Source organism: Delphinapterus leucas, chromosome 10 (genome assembly GCF_059928025.1).
Source record: "Delphinapterus leucas isolate spDelLeu-1000000601 "Yukka" chromosome 10, BTC_Dleu_Yukka2, whole genome shotgun sequence".
In the NCBI taxonomy this organism is placed as follows: domain Eukaryota; kingdom Metazoa; phylum Chordata; class Mammalia; order Artiodactyla; family Monodontidae; genus Delphinapterus; species Delphinapterus leucas.
In genome coordinates, this window is record NC_143138.1 from 63,818,938 (window position 1) to 63,841,423 (window position 22,486).

The 22,486-nt window shown below is 46.7% G+C and overlaps 1 protein-coding gene and 1 non-coding gene across 2 annotated transcripts; one reads left to right on the top strand and one right to left on the bottom strand.

Annotated features, from left to right (window-relative positions):
- The first annotated feature begins 7,142 nt into the window (after positions 1 to 7,142).
- Positions 7,143 to 11,956, top strand: LOC111174480 (C-C chemokine receptor type 5). The gene is made up of 2 exons (XM_022573383.3): positions 7,143 to 7,298; positions 8,845 to 11,956. The coding sequence occupies exon 2, from the start codon at positions 8,856 to 8,858 to the stop codon at positions 9,912 to 9,914; it is 1,059 nt and encodes a 352-aa protein (XP_022429091.1). The 5' UTR covers positions 7,143 to 7,298; positions 8,845 to 8,855; the 3' UTR covers positions 9,915 to 11,956.
- A 7,944-nt stretch (positions 11,957 to 19,900) lies between these two features.
- On the bottom strand, positions 19,901 to 19,973 carry TRNAR-CCU (transfer RNA arginine (anticodon CCU)). The gene has a single exon. It is a non-coding gene; the product is annotated as a tRNA-Arg (tRNA).
- Positions 19,974 to 22,486: the final 2,513 nt, after the last annotated feature.

The window sequence follows — 22,486 nt, forward strand, 5'->3', positions numbered from 1 at the left end:
TTGTTCTGATGATGATGAAACATAAATATTGTTTTAAAAAACTATGACTTGGGGCTTCCCCGGTGGCGCAGTGGTTGGGGGTCTGCCTGCCGATGCAGGGGACACGGGTTCGTGCCCCGGTCCAGGGGTATCCCGCATGCCGCGGAGCGGCTGGGCCCGTGAGCCATGGCCGCTGGGCCTGCGCGTCCGGAGCCTGTGCTCCGCAACGGGAGAGGCCACGGCAGTGAGAGGCACGCGTACCGCAAAAAAAAAAACAAAAAAAAAAAACTATGACTTGGAAAATGAATCAATACTCTAACTATATTGTTTTAAAAGAAAAACTGTCTGATTGTCAACTACCCTGTCCTTCTTCTCCCAAAACTCTGACAACCACCATCCTATTCTTTCCATCTATGAGTATGATGATTTTAGATTCCTCATATAAGTGGAATTATGCAGTTCTTATCTTTCTGTGATTGACTTATTTCACTTGGCATCCTGTCCTCCAGGTACATCCATGTTGTTGCATATTGCAGGATCTCCCTCTTTCTTAAGGTGAAATAAGATTCCTTAGATGTACTGACCATTTTTTCTTTATCCATTTATCAACATGCATAGAATTTCAGTTATACAGGATGAGTAAGTTCTAAGTATCTGTTTTACAACAGTGTGCCTACAATACTGTATTGTACACTTAAAAATCTGTTAAAAGGGTAAATCTCATACTGTATTCCTACCACAATAAAAGTCTTTAAACTGCCTGCTTTGTTATGCTGTGGTGCGACAGACTGTCTTACGGTTCACAGCTTTTCACTCCCTTCCCCCTGTCATTACACATACTAGTCCTTTCCGTGTGACTTGCAGCGCGCCCTACAAGAGGGACCCCCACCCCCAAGCCACAGCCGGCTCAGCCAATAGAAAGTGAGCAGAACTGACAGTGTCGAGTGACTGGGTGGAGCCTCTGGCTCTCCCTGCTCAGCCACAGGAAGGCCCGTCCCAGAACACAAGTTCAGCCCAGGTGCCTGGTGAGTGAGCAGGAAGACGCAGAGAGCAGAGCCAGGGCCCCGGCCACAAAGCGGCCCCATGTCACAGGAGTAAGAGGTCCATGTTCACTGTGGTACGCCCCTGACTCGTGGGGGTTGCCTGCTAAGAAGCAGAAAAGGTAACAGATGCATAAGGCAGCTGGTGCCCTCAGAGGTAAAATTTGGAAAAGTGTCTATTTGTTTTTCCATCATGAGATTCACTGTGACAAGCACACCTGAGGATCTACCGTGTGCCAGACTGGCGCAGGTTCATAACGACGGATATGTTATTCCCATGCTCTTAGACTTCCTAGTCCAGGGATGGCTGATGGGGAGGCGCAGGGGAGAACAGAGTATTAATAATCACAATGCACTGTGCAAAGCACAGAAACAGAGGTGCACGTGTAGTTTGTTGACAGCCCCGCGGAGAAGGTGACTAACCCGGTGACAGTCCTGCATCACAGTTATAATAGCTACAGTAGGATTTTATTGCCACCAAAGAAACTGCCACTTGAAAGTTGCCAACCATCTCCATATCCAGAAGTGGAAGAAACCTCAAGTCTCCTTTATTCTAGGGAGAACGTTCGAAGTGGGCTGAGTTAAGCAAATGTCAGGAAAGATGATCATTCCAGGCGATGGGTATCTTAAGACTTTTGGGGGAGCTGGGGCTTGACACAGTCCACCCCATACCAACCTCTTCGATCTGTGGCAACTGGGGCAGTTGGAGCACTTTTTCAGAGAGGCCCTGTAGCCTCCTGGGAGTAAGCCATCAAGACCCTATCTTTCCACTTTCACTTTTTCTCATTATTAAAATTTCCCTGGGAATTCCCTGGTGGCACAGTGGTTAAGACTCCGCGCTCGCAAGGCAGGGGGCCTGGGTTCGATCCCTGGTCCGGGGACTAGATCCCACATGCATGCCACAACTAAGAGTTTGCATGCCCAACTAAGGAGCCCGCAAGCCACAACTAAGGAGCCCTCGAGCTGCAACTAAGGAGCCCGCCTGCTGCAACTAAGACCTGATGCAACCAAATAAATATTAAAAAAAAATTTTTTTTAATTTCCCTGACGGGGCTTCCCCTGGTGGCACAGTGGTTGGGAATCTGCCTGCCAATGCAGGGGACACGGGTTCGAGCCCTGGTCTGGGAAGATCCCACATGCCGCGGAGCAACTAGGCCTGTGAGCCACAACTACTGAGCCTGCGCGTCTGGAGCTTGTGCTCCACAAGAAGAAAGGCCTCGACAGTGAGAGGCCCACGCACCGCAATGAAGAGTGGTCCCCACTCACCGCAACTAGAGAAAGCCCACGCACAGAAACGAAGACCCAACACAGCCAAAAATAAATAAATAAAATTAAAAAAAAAAATTTCCCTGACAAACCTGAAATGGCCTCAGGTGAGATCAGCCAGCAGCAAAGGCCACCAAGGGCTGCCAAAAGGAAACTCAACATGAGCGAAGAGGTGTCTGGGCTGGTGAGCTGACCTCTACAAGGCAGCCCATGAATTCAGGGGAAGGCTGGCCCTGGGTGTGGTGAGTGACTGAGATTGGAAATTTCTCCGGACGCCACCCGTCTAGCACCATGTTTATAACTTGACATCCTTGGGATATCCTTGCTGCCTCACGGCCACACCATCTCCACCATCACCTGTCTCCAATCTCCTCTTCCCTGCTCAGCTGGTTTGCTGCCCAGTGGATGCCCTACCCAGGAATGAGGCACTGGCCTCCCCTTCCCACAAGCCCCCATTCCTCACATGGTTCTTTCAGAGGCCCCTCCTTTGGCTTTGGGGAGAGGAACCCCACCCTCCTTCCCATCAACCCCACCCACTTCTAACCCTTTCCTGCCCAAACTTGTCTCCTTACACAGGATGGGGTAAGAAGGGTTGTCATGGTGACTAGGGGCACAGGGCTGATTCTGTTACTCTTAGTAAGGCCTGGGGGAGGTGTGTGATCCTAGGTGTCAGTGGTTTTTTTGTAGAACTTCCGGGTACTTAACACCTCTTTGCCCTCAGCCTCAGGCCATACACAGTTGCCAGCTCTGGGACAACAGGAAAAGTCCCACATATCATGTTATGTAGAGAGCCGAACACATAGCTGCAGGTATGACCTGACCCATTGAAGACCACAGAGGGTCTAGTATACACCTTAATCAGCACCTTAGACTTCTGTTACCGCACATAAGGTTACATCAGCGCCATGTCTGGGCAGTGATCTGAAAGAAATACCCAAAATGCATAGAGCAGACTTCCCAGCAGAGTTAAGGGGTTTCCACCAGGTCTGGACATAATCTAATAAAGTGATGAGGTGGACAGCCTGTAAGTGTCTATTTGGTTTGATGATTTGCACAGGGTGAGGGGGACGTGGTGCATGGTCTGGGAAAAGGGGTCATACTGGGAAGGGTCTAGCGAACAGACACAGTGGGAGTGGGGAGAACAGCATGGTGGCCTCCCAGCCCCACTTGCCACAAAGGGTGTCTGGGGTAGAAGGTGAAGGGACACTGGGAGTCATGAGGCCCCAGCATCACTGCTGAGGCACATGAGTGCAAAATGTAACACTGGTTGGTGGGGGGGAGGGATTCTTCCTACTTCTTCAAGGACCGTGGGGATTCTCTGGCTCTCCTGGTGAAGGGGGCTTTGGGGACACTGGGAGCTTCCTCCTTGGTGGAGATACCAGAGCACTGACAGCAACACTCAAAACATGCTGCCCATGTGAGTGAACCAGGGAAAGGGCTCAACCGTCTATTAACAGAGCTCTGTCACATATAGTTACTGCATTCTGTTGAATGAAAGAAACCAGAAAGAGGACAGAGTCTGTGATGCCATTTATATGAAGTTAAAGAAGAAGCACATCTAATCCATGCACAGAAGTCAGAGTGGCCCCTGCCGCTGGGTGGGGTACAAGGGCACTTTCTGGGGTGACAAGGCTACTCCCTATCATCTGGCTACAGGGTGTATGCGTATCAAAACTTCACCAAGATGCACACCTGGGTCTAGTGTGCTTTGCTGCACGTAAGTTATACCTCAATAAAAATAACAATTAAAGAGCTGCATTTATAAAGAATTTTTAATAACATGAGGACATGCCTATACCGTAATCTTTAGCTAAAAAAAAAAAAGCAGCATAAAGAACTGGAATGTGTGTGAGAACAATTAATCAGAAAGTATGCATGGGAAAAGGTGTGGATTAAAACACATCATGTGTTAAGAGGGACTGTTATGAGATTGTGAGAATGTCTAATTTTTTCCGTACTTTCTATTTTTCTGTTTTTCCTAACTTGATATAATAAGCATGTGTTGGTTTTAGAGTTAGACACCTGTTTTAAAAACTAAAAGATTCACTTGCTATTTTTTCAGTCCGTCTCACTGTTGACATTGACCTAGAGTCAGCGTGAGCCCCTGTCTGTTCGTGTGAGCTGCTGTGTGTCAGGGTTTCAGCTCATTGAGCTCATGCAGTTGGCCCTTGGAACCCAAGGAAGAAATTCAATGTCCTCCCCATCTTGTGGATGAAGCTCTGAGTCCAGAGAGAGAAGCAGCCCTCGGAACTCGGGTGCAATGACTCAAAGCAGAGCAGCTACTGGAAGCCTGGCCAGCACCTCACAAGGAGGGCTGGGCATCAAGTCCAGAGCAGCAAACCAGTCAAAAGATCATTTCTCATGGAGAGTCTGAAGGCCATACATAACAGAACCATAGCCCTGCAAACTGGGAAACTGGGAGGGCCAAGGTAAAAAAAGAAGCAGAGGTGGCAAAACTAAGCCACAGCATGATAAACTGCTGGTTTACTGTTGCTATGGGACAACATGGGACAACAGGAAAAGTCCCACATATCATGTTATGTAGAGAGCCGAACGTAGAGAGAGACGTTCCCATGGGTCCTCCCTTCCTTGTGCATCCCTGGAATGAACCCCTACCCCAAGAGGTGACCTGAATGTCCCCCTAAAAGGGGGTCACGCACCCTGCTAAGCTGTGCTTCCTTGTTTCAGCCTGTGAATCCTCACCCTGTATTGCCCAAATGTGGTATTTTCCAAACCAACTTGGCCATGGAGTCATTTTGTATTTAAGGGGAGAGGTCCCTTGGGGACCCCAAGTCTAGCACATCATTTCACAGAATGGGGAAACAGAAGCTCAGAGAGGGGAAGTATCTTGCCAAGGGCACACAGCGAGCCAGCAGCCCAGTATGGGCAACTTCGAGCCTGCTCCACTACTCCACGCTGCCCTCCGGGGGTGAGTGTGCCCTCAACTCCACAGCCACCCAGATGACAAGATCCACAGAACACAGGGCAAAGCCCCAGCTCCACATGGTGAAGTATCAATAAAATACAAAGCAACCAATGCCACACACAGAAAAGCAACATTTGTCTGGCAGCATCTGAGAGTTCTACCCAGTGTATTACCACTGAACATAAGGCTTCTCTTCAACCAGCCAAAACTATATTCCCCATTTCCTGTGAAATTCTGTATTAATTTATTTGCTACACATTTTGTGAACGCTTTCTCAAGCATACTTTGTACATCGCTGCTTAACTAGCCCACAGAGAGCCGGTACCTACAAAAGACTACAACTCGTTCTGTCATTTGATCTCAATCACAGATCTGTCGAGTAGGTTTGTGTTTGGGGCTTTTTTCCCCCCCATTTTACAGGTAAGAAAACTAAGGTCTGGAGAGTTTCAGTAACCTGTACAGATCAAGTAGTAAAGAGTGAAGCTGGGTGTTAAGTCGAGCCTCATGACTAGAGCCCAGTTCTCAACTGCTGCCTCTTGTATGAACTTGAACATCTTCTTCATAACTCACTGTCCTGGTTGTGATTACCAGCTGCTGGCTCCTTCTGTGCTTTTCTGGCTTTTCCCAGCAGTCATATCCCTAATGGCACCAGCCATTAGCTTCTCCCTTTCAGCTTCTATTTTGCTGATACTAATATGCTCTAGACAAGGACCCCACAGGGAACCAATTTTTTTAGAATTTTATGTAATAAATCTCTCTAAGAAAGGATCACTGAATGAGTAACTAAGAGTCTGATGTTTATTGAGTGTATATTATGTGCTAAATTCTGGACATGGATGCCTCATGTAGTCTTCCCAACAAACCCATGAAGCAACTACCATTATTCAGCCCACTCCACAGATAAGAAAGCTGAGGGTAGGGCGAGGCTTCGAGCTCAGGCAACCTGACTGTAGAGGCCACTTCCACAGGTTTGGGGTCTCCTCAGATCACAAGCCAGTGCTTCTTATTCTGCGGCGCTGGCTCTCCACTATGTTCTTGGTTTTGTGGTCTACAATGAAGATTTATAGATAAGTAACCAACCACCAAGGAAGCCTGGGGTGACTGCATAGAATATTGAAATCGAATCTTGAACTTGACCCTATTCTTCTGCCATTTGTTGCCTGTTTCGTGTTGAAAAATTCTCACAGAAATTCCAGATAGACTGTATCCTTGGAGGGAGGAACTCTGCTGCCTACATCCCTGGCAGAATACAGGCACTCACAAATGCCTGCTGGCTTGGAGGGCTGCAAAACAGTGGATAGGGAGAGTGAAAATTCATAATGACATGCTCCCAAGATGCTTGATCTGGAGAAAGATGGGCAACATGTTTAGCTCACAGGTAAAGGTATAGTAAAAACCCTTAGGAAACCAGTTATTTTAGTTCGCAGAGGAAAACAGTATCGGGCGGTGAGCATATGTGTGTGAGTCGTGGCAGGCAAGGGGGGCGAGGGGAGAGCAGATAAAGGGGAGCACGGGGTTAAGGTGAGATGTTCCCTTCACTTCAAAGTTGGTTTCAGCTGGCTTTCACGGAAGACAAACGGCAAGGGGGTCAGAATCTCTCACCCGTTGAGCCTCCCCATTGATAAGCCCTGTGGTCTTAAGCCCTCCTAATCATTTGCTTCTTGGACAGCAGTTTCTTTCAGTAAAATGAGGGCTTTTGACTAGATGGACATGAATGTTCTTCTAGTTCTATTACCCTTCAATTCTTTCTGTTTTCCCTTCAATTCTTTCTGTTTTCTAACAGACTGCGTGGTTGGATGAACTGAGAACCAAAAAGAAACTGCGTAATCAGGGAAGCCCATGAATAAGCTTTCAGACCAGCTATCTATTTTCTAGTCTATTTCAAGCTCAATTTTTCTTTTTTTTTAGAAAAAAAGACTGTTCTCTGATGATTTTCTGCACTGCCACATGCTTATTCATTAAAACTCCACCCCCAATTCAGAAGAAACTGTGCATTTCCTACTTTTATGCTGTCTGTATGTTTGATTTGCACAGCTCAACTGGTCAGAGGAACTAAGACATCTGTCCCCCTGCGAGAATCTCTCTCGGTAAGTCACCTCTCAGCCACTTTGCCTACTACTTAGCTCAGCTTGTGTGATGAGTAAAAGCCTTTGCAGGAAACCATGGAAGACATTAGAAAAACACCAGGTGCTCGCTGAACTATCTTAAAATATTATCTTTAAGTAAAAAGTTAGAATTCAGAATGGTTTCAGACTGTGATAACATCAAAGATACAAAACATGATTATGAATGAAAGACTTTAAAGGGAGCAATATTATTTTTAAAAGCCCTCACCTTTCATAAGAAAGATTTTTCAGAGAGATGATGATTATTGGCCAAAACCTTGACAGAGATGATCTTCTGGTAAGGAAAACTAAAACCTCCTCATCAGGATGCCCTCTGAACAGACGCCTAACCAGAAGTTGCATCCAAGTCTTCCTTTTTTTTTTTTTTGGCCAAGAAAAGAAGGAAGCCTGAAAACTGTCCAAATTAATAACAAGTTACAAATATCAAATGAAGTTTCACGGCATATTCAGTGTATGATTCTTTTTCTGGCTCAGAATTTAAAGGTGAGATTTTCTGTGTGCTTCTCTCAGCTGCCTAATCTGAGGTACCAGGAGTTTGAGACTCACAAGGACTAATTAGGGAAAACTCTCAATCAAGCAGTGGAACTTAAATAGACCAGGCAAGTCAGTGGGTTGTGAAGGGACTGAGCTAACCCAGGACGTATGATGGGAGATGAAACACTGTCCACTTGGTCATTTCTTATGTATGTGTGGGAGCTCTTAATCATAGCAGCTCAGAAACTACAAACACAAACTTCAGAGGAAATGTGAGAATGGCAGTCTGGATTTCACAACTGGCTGCTGGTTCCTATGACCTTCTCAGGGGACTCGGGCATCAGCCTGTTTCATTTTGACTACACTGAGGCACCAGGCTGCCAGTCCTGTTTTTAGTTCTCTCACCAAAGAGTGAAAGATAGGAGACCACGACGGATAAGAGTACAGGCTGCCTGCATTCAAAACTAGTAGCTTCCTCACTGTGTGTCTTTGGCAAAGTTACTCAACCTCTCTGTGCTCTGAGGCCCTTATTTGCAAAATGGGGACAATAACCTGACCCGCCTCACTGGGTCACCTTGAGGATTAACTGAATGAATGGAAGTGAAGCTTGGAACAATGTTTGGCAGGCAGAGCACCCTGGGGAACTGTTCATTACCACCAGCACGCTCGTAATGATGCTGTGTGTAAGCTAACTCCTGGGAATGGCAGCTTCAGAATAGATTGTAAGACAGTGTCGGACGGTGCCTGACCCGGTTTCTGGACATTGTTATCACAGCTTCATTCACTCCACATGGCTACGCAACATCAGATTTTATTTGGTGAGATGATACTCTCCATCTAGTAAGCAGAGAAGCAGGCAACAAACATCCCTTACTACAGAAGTTCACTGTTTGACCAAAAAGGGGACTTCAGTTAAATGTCGAAATCTATGTATCAACTTTTAAAATCTACTGGTGTTTACGATAGTTTGCATTCATGACGGACTGTTAAGGACATTCTAGGACTTTAAAAAAGATCTCTTCTTTATTCACAGAGTCGAGCAAAATGGATTATCAAACATCAAGTCCCCTCTACGACATTGATTATGGGATGTCAGAGCCCTGCCAAAAAGTCAATGTGAGACAAACTGCAGCCCAGCTCCTGCCCCTGCTCTACTCGCTGGTGTTCATCTTTGGTTTTGTGGGTAACATTCTGGTCGTCCTCATCCTGATCAACTGCAAAAAGCTGAAAAGCATGACTGACATCTACCTGCTCAACTTGGCCGTCTCCGACCTGCTTTTCATCATCACCATCCCATTCTGGGCTCACTATGCTGCAGACCAGTGGGTCTTTGGAGATATAACGTGCCAGTTTTTCACGGGCTTCTATTTCATTGGCTTTTTCTCTGGAATCTTCTTCATCATCCTCTTGACAATTGATAGGTACCTGGCTATCGTCCATGCTGTGTTTGCTTTGAAAGCCAGGACAGTCACCTCTGGGGTGGTGACAAGTGGGGTCACCTGGGTGGTGGCTGTGCTTGCCTCTCTCCCAGGAATCATCTTTACCAAATCCCAGAAAGAGGGTTCTCGTTATACATGCAGCCCTCATTTTCCATCCAGTCAGTATCATTTCTGGAAGAATCTCCGAACTTTAAAGATAGTCATCTTGGGCCTGGTGCTGCCACTACTTGTCATGATCGTCTGCTACTCGGGAATCCTAAAAACCCTGCTTCGGTGTCGCAACGAGAAGAAGAGGCACAAGGCCGTGAGGCTCATCTTTGCCGTCATGATTGTCTACTTTTTCTTCTGGGCTCCCTACAACATCGTCCTTCTTCTGAGCACCTTCCAGGAATTCTTTGGCCTGAATAACTGCAGTGACTCTAACAGGCTGGACCAAGCCATGCAGGTGACAGAGACCCTGGGGATGACACACTGCTGCATCAACCCCATCATCTATGCCTTCGTCGGGGAGAAGTTCCGAAGCTATCTCTTACAGTTCTTCCGAAAGCACGTTGCCAGATGCTTCTGCAAAGGCTGTCCAGTCTTCCAGGGAGATGCTCCAGAGAGAACGAGCTCCGTTTACACACGATCCACGGGGGAGCAGGAAATCTCTGTTGGCTTGTGACCTGACTCAGTTTTTATATGCAGACTAGGGGCGGGAGCGGTTCTTTTAAAGAGGAAGTTACTGTCATAGAGGGTTTAAGTTTCATCCATTTATTTAGCATCAGCTCTAAGTATATTAGATATTTCAAGCTCATCAGTTCTAGAAAGCCAAACCAAAACACGTGATGAAATAGCAACCTTCTCACCTCCCTTCCACATACATCAATTTATTGGCAAACTCTCCCTTCACTGCAAAAGTTCAATATAAAAAAAAAAAAATCCTCAGAGAATTGCTGATTCCTGAGTTTGGTTACCTGAATAGGAATAACAAAATGAACTGAGGAAAGTACTGTATAGTTTCTTATCGGAGTAGGGCAACATCCAGGTTGCAAATGTGCTTAAAATAGATCTTTCTCTTGCCATGCGGAGAAAAGACATGCCCGTGATCAGTTAAGAAATGACAACTTCCATGTGGGATCTCCCCTCCAAGGTGTGGTTAACAAGTTCCACAGACATTCACACCAGGGGAGAGCCCTGTGGCCTGCTGAGAGCTGGGAAGGCTTCTTCGCAGAGAAGGGATTGGAGGTGGATGGTCTGTTGGTGGAGAGGGAAGATGAGCTCCAGGCTGCAGGCACCGCACTGGCAAAGACTGGCTGTGGGGAGATGTGCGCTGGTTGGGGGAGCCCCAGGGGAGGAAGGATGAGGTGAGAGCATGAGGAACCTGGACAGTGCTGCTCATCAAAGTCCAAGAGCAGAGCAGGGAGCCCTTGCCAGTGTTGCAGAAGGCTCATTCCACAGCCAAAGGATGGCCTGGAAAGGTGAGCATTCAGGGCAAGGAGACCAAAACAATCTGATCGAGTGAGGAGTCTCCACTTAGGTCGAGGCGCAGGAGATGGGAAAGAGGGGTGCATTCTCACAGCATTTAGAATGAGAGTCAGCAATAGTTGGGGCGGATTTGGCTTGGAGGTGAGGAGCAGAGAAGAGTCAGAGTGAACCCCTAGATTCCACGCGAGCATCAGAGATGCCCTGAAAGAGACACCAAGAAGGAAGAGGAGGTTTAGGTCAAAACAGGAGTTGGTGGAAGAGAAAGTTGGTGGTCTGTGAGCTGACCAAAGCCTTAGGCACACAGACCCTGGGCTGCCTGTCACTGACTGCTCCTGCCCCCAGAGCTGTCCGTCCCATCCAGGCTTGAATCATGAGGCATCTCCAGGGGGCTTTGAAACACCAGATTTACAAATGCACGAGCCTGAGGTCCAGGAACACTTTTAGGTCAGATATGACATCTAGGTGAGGACTGATTACATAGTTAATGAAAATCCAGAGCTTTATAAGCACTGAGTGAAGAGGTCCCCAAGAGCTGCAGGAAGCCAGAATGGCTGTTTCTGCCTGTTTCAGGCGCACCACTATTTACGGTTTTCCGGATTTAACTATCAATAGACAAAGGGAAGAAGGACACACTCATTTGGAAACAGGCTGCCTCAAGCTTTATAAGCCACAAAACGTGCAATTTACTAACCTCTGTGTTTCAGGCTGAGTGTGGAGGCTTTCCAGGCACCATCTCCAAACAAAGCATATCCAAACACTAAGAGACTTATTCATTTCAAAGGGAGAATTTAAAATGTTTTGCAGTTGCTACTTATGTTATTTTGTATATGCCTAAGATTGTTTTGAATTCAGGGGTAGCTAAGACTATCGTTGTAAAGATTAGGTGGGAAAATATAAAGGAGTGAGAATCCCTCAGGAGATTAAGGTGTCAAAATAAGAGGTACTACTGATTTTTCTGCAGCTCTTAAATGGGCATCTTGAGGGTTGTGGCTATCAATGGGAAGTGACTGGAAGGGCCTTTTCTTTTGCCCTTAAGGTTGCTGAGAGTGCATATATGACACATGACCCTCACCTATGAATCAATTCAAACATGCTGATATCTTTGTGTATATACGTATAAACATACATATATGTATATATACACATATACATATACATGTGTATGACATTCTTACATATATAGAAAGTTACAAACTGCTTAGAAGAAAATATGTATCTAATAAAAACCCTGTAAAATAACTGGTTGTATTCTTGTATTTTCAGCCAAGTTTACATTTAGAAAATAGCACATAAAGTTGTGAGAGCATTTTGTGTAGCTGTTTCAGAAAATTTCATACACACACACAAACACACATATTGAGAATTATTTTTCTAATTAGTTTTAAAAGTTAACCCTCTCCCTGGATCAAACTGCCAGAATAATTTGTTTTTAAAGATGCTACTTCCCAGAGTGGTGATTCTGAACAACTGACCCTGCAAACTTTTAAATTTCAAATTTAGTTCTGCTCAAGCAAAAGAACTGACATATTCTTTTAAAAAAAGCAATGTGTGATTCAGCATATGCCAGCTGTCTATGCTTGCAAACGAAGACATACAATGTCATAACCTGGTCATTTATCTGTAGTCTTGAGTTACAGATACATAATGCAGGAGGAAGAGGTTGGTGGCTATAAAGGTTACTTTTCTTTCATTTAAAGTCTCTCCCCAAAACTTGGCTGTAATTTCAGCAATGGCAACGGTGCCCGTGTGCACTTCTGTGCACGTGTCTCTCACCCTCAAGGAGGACAGGTGCTCCATGTGGAGGTGACCTGGCCAGGCACATTCACACTGGTTTTCCCCCTGCTGTCCTCTCCCCTTCCAGAGTGGACTCTAGAGTTGGCCAGCGTCCTACATGCAGGTCTGTGAAATGAGCAGCAGACAAGGACAGCTGGAGCTGGTCCTTAGGACAGCTTCTCCCTAACAATACCTGAAAGACTTCCTTCCATCTCATAGGCTACAAGGAGGCATGAACCAATGAAGGCTGGAAGAGGGCTGGGGTTAGAGCAGAGGGAAGGGCCAGGGAGAAAGCAGGCCCTGCCCCATATGACAAAGGCAGCTGCCATAGGGAGACTGGAAAGTGTCAGTTTTTATGGCTGATACACATGCACTTCTTATCCTCTTTCCCTCTGAAAAAATGAATCCAACGTTAACATGAAGAAAAAGCTACCCAACGTGTCTGCAGCCTTTCCAGGGTGCATAACCCATGCTCACCCCTCGTTTGCCTGGATCCTCCATGCCCCTTGCTCTGCAGGCCCCTCCACTGCCCACCTCTTCTCTGCCCATCCCTTAGATCAACAAACAAGTGTGAACTCATTATGGCCTGCAGGTTCTGACTCCATTCACTGCCTCAACTCAGAGGCCCCATCAAGGAGGGGGTTGTATGTGCCATGGAGAAAGTCAAAGAAAAGGTAAACGTCCTTAGCAGGGAGCAATAATGTGCAAATTCATAAACTAAGATTCTGTTGACATATATATTCCAAGGGTTCTCAGTAGAAGCAGCTCTGACTAAACTAAAACGTACTGGCATTTCTACTGATTAAATTAATAAGTCATTTACTTTCTATCTGAAGGAAGGACAGATTCCCCAACACGAACATCAACGTTCAAATGTTAACCCTTCTAATGAAGACATCAGACACCACTGAAGTGAGAAGTGAGCCAGAGAACAAGTCCTGAACTTCCTAACTGCTCTGGCTCATAGTCTGGTAACACATCTTTTACCTACAGTTCAGGGTTTGCGAAGAGCTCCTATAACCCTCAGGGGTGAGGGTGGACAGAAGAGGCAAAAAGAGGCATTTCCATAGCTCCTTTGCAATTAAATAAAATTCACTATAAAAGTCTTGCTTGTATTTTTCCAAACTACTGTCAAACTTTAATATATTACATTATGTATATGTCATAATTGTGCCACATTTTCCATTTTCCTTAATTTGTTGTAAGCATATTTACAAGTCTTACTTATATTTGGCTCCATATTGTTACTACTTTGAGAATAAGTTCTGTGTCACTGTGATTCTGTCATGTTTCAGGAGCTTATTTTTGTCTCCTTTCTTAAAGTGGTTAACTAGTTTTTTAAAGCACACACTTAAACATCTTTTTCACATTAAATTCAATGGGAAGCCCTTCAGAACCATTAAGAACCTTGCGCTATACTGTCCCCCTGTGGCCACTTAGTAAACCAACAGGGCGGCCAGCAGCCATCCTTGACCACAGAGAATGTAGACAGGGGGCATTTTTACACTCAGCCGTTTAATCTCTGTCTCTGCTGGCGCCACTCCTGTTGTGGACAAGAAGTATTTCCACAGCAGCTCGCGGTGGATGATGCACAACTCATTCTTGTTATTTGTGAAGAACAAGAGGAGCATCAGTGGAGGCCACACTGATGCCTGCAGGGAAGGTCCCAGCTGCCCAGGGCCAATCCCTACAGATCTGGCCAATCTCTGGGATTCTGATTTGATCAGTCTGCGATGAGGCCTGTGGTTATGACTTTCAGAAATTCCCCGGGTGATTCTAAGTGTCACCAAGTTTGAAAACCACTTGCTTACAGCCCGTTGAACCGAAAGCAGGTTCAAGAGATGTCTGAGGAGGATGCTGCCCGGCCTGGAAGTGGGTGGCATGTGGGCCCGGTAGACTCTGGATTCAGATCCTCAATTCTCATAACAGTGCATTGACTCTGTCTTCCCCCAAGCTGGTTTTAAAAGCATGTAAATCTAGACTTAATTGGCAATATAAAATATCTGTATCTGAGGCTCCAAATATTTCGCTTTCATTTCTGGTTTTGGATTATGTTTTGACCCATCCATTCCAAGTGAAAAGTAAATAAAAGTGGGATGTCTGGTGCCCATGCTGAGCTTGACGGCTTCAATTTCAACAGAGAACAAGTCCATCATGTACAAAAGGTCTGTCTGAGATGGTTTACAAGTGAATATAGATTTTGCTTCTGTTGGCAGAAGAATACTCCCCCCATTTCCTTCTCCCTCCAGTGAGCCCCACCATTAACCATGACCAGTAAAAAGCATTATACCCGAAGAACCAGATAACTCTGGGAGTCCCTTTCAACCCTGGGTGAGGCAATGATAATTCTGCAGAGAAATCAACAGTTTTAAAACAGCAATTGTTCCTATTTAGTCTAAAGTTCCTCTACTTGTGTTTACTGCCACTTACCTAATATTCTTCAAAAATTTCTTTTAAGAAAATTATGACTTTTTGTAACATATAATCAAATCAGGGCTCTGTTGATTGGTTAACTCACTCCTTCATGCAGGGTACAAAGTAGACCCTGGTAGATGAAAGAGCAGCTATTTAAAAATCAGACTGGGACTTCCCTGGTGGTGCAATGGTTAAGACTCCATGCTCCCAATGCAGGGGGCCCGGGTTTGATCCATGGTCCAGGAACTAGAGCCCGCATGCATGCTGCAACTAAGAGTTCACATGCCACAAGTAAGGAGCCCACCTGCCACAACCAAGGAGCCCACATGATGCAACTAGGAAGCTGGCGAGCCACAACTAAGGACCCTGCCTGCTGCAACTAAGACCCAATGCAACCAAATAAATAAATAAATAAATAAATAAATATTTAAGGAAAAAAAATCAGACTGACTTGAGCTCCAGCCTTGAGACTGTGGGAGCTTGTGGAAGTGACTTAAAGACCCTGGATCTCAGATTCCTTTCCTGTAATTTGGGGCACTATTAACATCCACCAGTGAATTATGCTGGGATATGGTGTCTAGACCAGCACTGTCCAGTAGGATTTTCTGTAATGATGAAAATGCTCTGTATCTGCACTGTCCAATACAGCGGCCACCAGACTACTGCAAAATGTGGCTAATGTGACTGTGGAACTAGGTTTTTTATTTTATTTTAATTAAGTTAATTTTAATATGGCCAATGGCTATATTAATGGACAGTGCAAGTCTGGCTTACAACAGATACTCGTAAATATCAGTAACACTTGGACTGGCATCAGGGATTCCTACGTTTAAATTCCTAGGCACATTACTAAATGTTTCTAAGCCTGTTTCCTCATCTGTAATATGGGGCTAATAATAATACCTATCTCACAGATTGGTTCAGAGGATTAAACAGAAATTACACGTTAATGGCTTAGCACAGTACCTGGCGCACAGAAAGACCCTCTTGTAACTGTCGGCTGCTTTCCTAATAATTGCTGTTTGCTCTTTACACTAGGGCCCCCCCCCCCAAGAATGCTCTTCAACATGGTGGGCGATCCAGCTCACTTTCTGTAGTGGAATAGAAGAACTGCAGACCTGAGAGGGCTCTTTGGGTGTGAAATCAAACACCATGGATTTACAGTAATAGATGCAGAGGGCCTCCCAACTTTATGGCATTGTGTTCAATCCATTCGACCTTATGGATCTCCTTTGAAAAGCCTTTCAAGGGCAATTAACCTGATAATGTAATTCTGGCTGGATGCAGACCCTGTAGCTCAAAGCAAAATGGGAGATGGAGGTGTGGGTGGCAGGCCAACTCCCCTCCCCTGCCTCTGGGATTCTGACAGAAGCTTACACACAAGGAGAATCAAGAACTAGGTAAGTACTGAATGTACAATGAGCTCTGGCAAAGTAACATGGGCAGATGTGGCTTAGGCAGGAAGGCAATGGGGTTTCTCACCACTGTCCTCCATCTAGATCTGGGACCTCACCCCCAGGTGAGCCCAGGGAAAGGGGAGCAATCAAAAGACCCTTGGCCCACTCTCCTCCCATGGAACCTGGGACAGTCAGGGGTGGGAGAGGGATGGCAAGTGTCCCCATCAGTCCTCCCCTGAGAGGGAGAGGGGACTTGGGCAGAGGCTCTGCCCTCCGTGGAGCAGAAGCAGAAACCTGGGGAAATGGGAAGTGAGGGAGGTCTGTCTAGTACCATTCAGCTGTGCATTAACCGTCTGCAGCTCAACATTCATTCATTCAACAAACACTTGTGGAGGGCCTACTACGTGCGAGACAGCAACCATTCCACGAACGGGAGTCTGTCCTCACGAGATTCACTGTTAAGAGAGAAAGGCAGGCAAATAAACAAAGTGACCTGATGTTTGAAGAGCGCCCTGTGAATGAGGTACAGGGAGGAGAGTGAGCTCTCCCAGCCCGAGTACAAGGGCCCGGGGAAGGGAGCCTGAAGGAGGCAATGTGTACTTGAGCAAGGGCTGCTGAGAAGCTCCTTAGGTGGTCATGGGAAAGGGAACAAGTGTGCAGAGGTGACCGAGAGCAAGGCACAGGCCAGGGACCTCAAGTGGCACAGCCAATGAGATAGGTATAGATGGATAGACAGATATACAGACTATGTGAGTGTGGGGGGAGTGGGCATTCCTCCCAAGGGAGGTCAGGAGTGGTGGCCAGTACAGAGAGGGCAGGACCAGGAAGTGTCCCCGCCAGGCTTCCCCTGGGCAAACCCTCTGCCCTGCCTTTGAGCAGAAGCAAAACACAAGGTGATGGGGAGCCAGGAGTCTCCCCAAAATACTACCCAAGTGCATTAGCTATTTATGATTCCACATTCCCCAATTACTCATTAATTCAACATTTACTGAGGGCCTACTGTGTGAAATGTCTGTGTCCAGCTCTCAGGTGTGGATTCCTTTCTGCTGGCCACAGGAAACCCCTGACACCAATAGATCCCATCAGCTTTGCTTTTCAGAAAAAGTCTGTCTGTAGGACAAAAGTAGAGACTCAGGGAAGGAGCAGGCGTCACAAACCAGAGGCGGTAGGGTGAGAAAAGCCAAGGATCACATGGGCCCCAGGGAATGAGGTTTCCATGGAAGCAGAGTTATTTCCAGACATCTAAAGCTCTCTGCTTTTAGTGCCAGTGTTTTTATCATGGCCATTTTATAAGGAGAGCCTGTCTACCACCTCTGCTTGTATCTATGCCTCCTTAAGTAGATTACACTGAACAGAATGTACTTATTCCTTACTGTCCAGCATCACTGTCCTGAGCGCAGGTCGTGGAGGCGTGGGGACATGTCTGCACCCGCAGACAAGGCCCCAGGCTCTCTGAATTCTTGGATCTGGTTTTGTAACTTCCCTGTCTCTCCTCTTGCTCTAGTTTGCAGGTACCAAAGGGAATAATTTAAAAGTCTCCTTCCCACTCCTATCTCCAGTTCCCCAGTTTCCTATCCTAGAGGCAATGAAGTTACCAGATTCTTATCATTCAGGAGATATTTCCTGCATATATAAGCAAATTCTGCATCCCTATCTCCTACTTTTACACAAATGCTAGTACAATATACTACACCTTGGTTCTTTTCACTTTATGATCTTGGGTAACTTACTTAAGCTCTCTGTGCCTCACTTTCTCCATCTGTGAAATAGGGATAATACCAACCCCACAGATTGTTCTAAGGAGTAAATAAATATATTAACTGGCATATGGCAATATGTGACATGTACTAACTGTCCCATGACAGCCACTCAGAGAATTTTAGCTATTGTTGTTGTTTGCCATTCAGAAAAATTTTATTTGTATGCAAGTGGACTTACTTTTTCTTTGGATTCTGGGTTTTGTGGCATGTTCAGAAAAGCCTTTCCCACTCTGAGATTGCAGAAGACTCCGTGTTTTCTTGGCTTCATTTTTTTTTATATAATTTTTACTGCTCTCTCTGGGATTTATCTTGGAGTATGAAGTGACGAGTGGATCTAAGACATTCCCCCCCCCAGGGGGCACATAATCATCCCAAGACCATTTGTTAAATAATTTTCCTACTAACTTAAAATGCCATCTCTCTAATATTTTAAATGCCCCTCAATGTCTGGCTCTACCTCTGTACTTTCAGTTAAATGACTGCATCCTGGGGTGCCATTTAACACGTTTCTCTGTACCCTGTATTTTCCTCAAATTGGTTGTTACATCTGGAGGCCTCTTGAGCTGCAGGTGTGATTCCCTGGGGAGACACCTCATGAATGGGGCAAGCTCTTCCATCGCTCCACACAGGGGGTGCAGTGTCACCATTACTGCGATGTCAGTGTTGAGCACTGGGCTCGGGGCAGTCATATCAGTTAGAGAGCCCCCCTGCCAGCCTTTGGTGGTCTTTCAAGGGCACTGCGGTGGACACAAATTAGAGAAGCGACTTGCCTACACTGAAGTCTGGGTGTATGATACCCAGGTGAGCCAGTCAGATCCTGCTCCCAGAGATGATGACCATGACTGGGCCCCAGAGCAGCAGGCAGTGACCTGGAGAGAGTAGCAATAACTGCCTGGTGGGGGGTGCGGGGGGAGGCTGTCCCAACACAGAACTGCCCCAGGTCACATCTTTCCCAGGGCCAGATGCTTGGCGATTCCTCCTCTCCTGTGATCAACCCCAAGAATCTGCCAGCACTTCCCTTCATTGCTGGGTAAGCCTGAGTGGCTCTCTGTTTGCACATAGGGTGCCTTCAGGAATACAGACAATACAGTCATAGAAGTCCCTGCTTCCCCTACACGTGCAGCAGAAGCACTTCTCCACACCACACTTTCCAGCCGCTCCCTTCTTTTTCCAGTTGAGTGGAAGGTTTCATCCACAGATGCACAGATATTTGTTCACCAGCTATTGTGAACTGAATGTGACCACCACCACCCGCCTCCCATTCATTTGTTGAAAACCTAACCCCAATGTAGCCCCAATGTGAAATCCTAACTCCAATGTATTTGGAGGTGAGGCCTTTGGGAGGTAATTAGGTCATGAGGGTGGAGCCCTCATGACTGGCATTAGTGCCCTTATAAAAGAGACAGGAGAGCCTGCTCTTTCTCTGCTCTTCCCCTGTGAGAATACAAGGAGAAGATGGACATCTGGAGGCTTTCACCAGACACCAGACCTGCTGGCACCTTGATCTTGAACTTCCCAGCCTCCAGAAGTGTGAGAAATAAATGCCTGTTGTTTAAGCCACCCCATCTACAGTGACTGGTTACAGCCAACCCAATGTGACCAAGACACCAGGCATTTTGCTACAATGTGTTTCTTTCTTTCTTTTTATCTATCTATCTATCTATCTATTTTGGCTGTGCCAGGTCTGTCTATCTATCTATCTATCTATTTTGGCTGTGCCAGGTCTTAATTGTGGCATGCGGGCTCTTAGTTGTGGCACACAGACTCTTAGTTGCAGCACGCAGACTCCTTGGTTGCAGCATGTGAACTCTTAGCTGCAGCATGCGTGCGGGATCTAGTTCCCCAACCAGGGATCGAACCCGGGCCCCCTGCATTAGGAGTGCAGAGCCTTACCCACTGGACCACCAGGGAAGACCCCAAAGTGTTTCTCTGTCCTTTTGGAAACTGCTTTTTTAAGGGATCTATATTAATTACAAAATAATATCATTTTTGGAAAGTGAACCCTTCTGCCCCTCTTAAAGTGCTGTCTCCCACCGCACAGTTTTCCTCCTCTATCAAAACCTCCTCTCCCATTTTTCACCCAGCACAGGGTAACTAACAGATTACAGTGGAAAAGTGTCACTAATTCGGGGGATTTGCATTTTAAGTTAATCATTTATATACCCAAAAATACTTATAGAGAAGCTAGTGTGCTGGTGCTAGGGACACAATGGGGCGCGAGTTCCTGTGTTCACGGAATGATACAAGAGTCTAGAGACAGGATCCAGAGAAGTAAACAGACAACTGTACAGCGTAGAGTGAGGCATGCTCCAGCACCGAGGAGGGCTTCCCAGCCCAGTGCTGGGCTGTCGGAGTTGGCTTCCTGGCAGTGATGATGGCTCAGCGAAAGCCTGAAAACCAAGGAGGGCCTTCTGACAAATCAGGGTTAAATCAGGTCCCATGCTCAGAAGCATGAATGAAACTATTTTATAACCAAACATACTTTTCCTCAGTCTGAGCTGCATTTGTTTCAGAACACAAAGTTCCATTCCATCCTTCCTAGCATGTTCAATCCAACTCCGTGATTTTTCAGCTAAATTCAGGATGCATACAATTCATTTTCTGCTCGGTGCTCCGTTGCCAAAAATTTTTCCCCTTTCCCCTGACTCCCATGGTTGATTCTTCTAGTGTAGTGAATCTCAACCAGGGGATGACTTTCCCCCAGGGGCCATCCAGCCACGTCTGGAGACATTCCGGTTGTTACAGCTTGGGAAGAGACTGGGGTGCTGCTCAGCATCCTACAATCCCCCACAACAAAACTGTATCCACCCCAGCTGTCAGCAGTGCCACGGCTGAGAACCCTCCTCCAGCCTCAGCAAGGAGGACCCTGGATCAGGGCCCGCACAGACTGCTGCAGCTGACTCCAGACTCACGGAACATTCTGGACACTCTGCATGGCCACAGGAGACTCAGGCTATCCACAGGCACCCATTCCTGTCACTCCACCACTTCCACAGCCTTTCCACACCTGATGATGCAGGACAAGCCCACAGTGGTCCCACCAAAGATGCTCTCAGCTTCCCTACAGCATGTGCAGACCTAGTGAGTGTGTGTTCCCTGTGCCCCACCAAGCCCCCTTGGCCAGGTGACCTTAGAACACAGCAGTTCCAGATATTTTTCTCAGTGATCCAGTTTGTGTGCATATGGGGCTGGGGGGGGGGGAGGGGGCTATTATATGAGGAGAAATTACAAGGAAAAGTGTATATATGTGGGATGAGTGGAAGAATTTCAATGGAAACAGTGTATGAGAAAACACAGAGGCACAGAGAAGAGGTGGCTTCAGGGAACAGATGGTGAGTGGTTTCATGACAGGGGAAAGTGAGAAGGGAGTGGAAAAAATTGGGACTGGAGGCTGGCGAGTAGAGGACAAATGAGTATGGGCCGCGCACACCCTGCTAAAGGAGTGTAGACCAGTGGAGGAGGAGGGGGCTTTGAAGCCAGGGAGTAAACGCATACTTTGGACCCTGAATGGCCCTGGCAAGTGGCAGATGTGCTGAAAGAAGACGAGAAGGGAGGCAGGGACCCTAGGCGGAGGTTTTGGCAGTGCTCTTTCTGGGACACAACGGGGGCCTCTACCAAGATAAAGAGCTCTGTGTGGAGAGAAATTAATGTATTTGAAAGCTATGAGGGAGAACCACTCATTAAGATTTGGATTTAGGGAGTGAGTGAGTGGCAGAGGTCAAGGCTTGGGCCCCAGCCCAAAGGGATGGAGAGCACTGGCTCCAGGGTGTGGGATGATGGGTTCAATTTTTAGGACAGGTTGAGTGAGAAATCCTGGAGGACATTCAGGTGGCAGTGTCGAGAGACGCTGGATGTGCTGGCCTTGAACCCAGCAGAGCAAATGGGTGGAGATCCACATTTGGGGTCATAGGAAGGGAACACCGTGGGGGGTGGACAAGTGGCTCTAGACAGAACCCAGAGGACCACAGGCAGCAAAGGAGCCCGAGAGGAGGAGAAGGAGAAAGTGGGCAGGGCAAAGCCAACTGCAGAGAAGAGAGCTCTGGGAGGAACAGGAAGTGTCAGTGATGTCTGATGCTGCCAAGCAAGTTAAGAACGGAAAAAACATCTCCTGACCCCGTGATGCAATCAAAAAGGCACAATAACTTAGTGGCTCCTGCCTTGTCTCTTCCTGGACCAACTCATGGCAAAGGAGCGTAGAATCATATTTCCTCCTTCCCCCAGAAAAACATGATTTTTGTCCCCAAGTTTTGGGCTCTCCCGAGGGGACAGGACTGGCCTTTGTAGTCTGAAGGTCCTGGTTTACTGGTAGAGGGAAGTGCCCTTTCCAATGATCTTTCCAGAGAGTGTGGCTGAATCCTATGAGACAGGAAGGGATGGGACCATGGACTCTGAGGCAGAGATAGGAGCCACCTCAAATAGAGTCC

Coding starts and splice junctions, on each gene's coding strand:
- LOC111174480 (XM_022573383.3), top strand. CDS start 8,856: ATGGATTATCAAACATCAAGTCCCCTCTACGACATTGATTATGGGATG.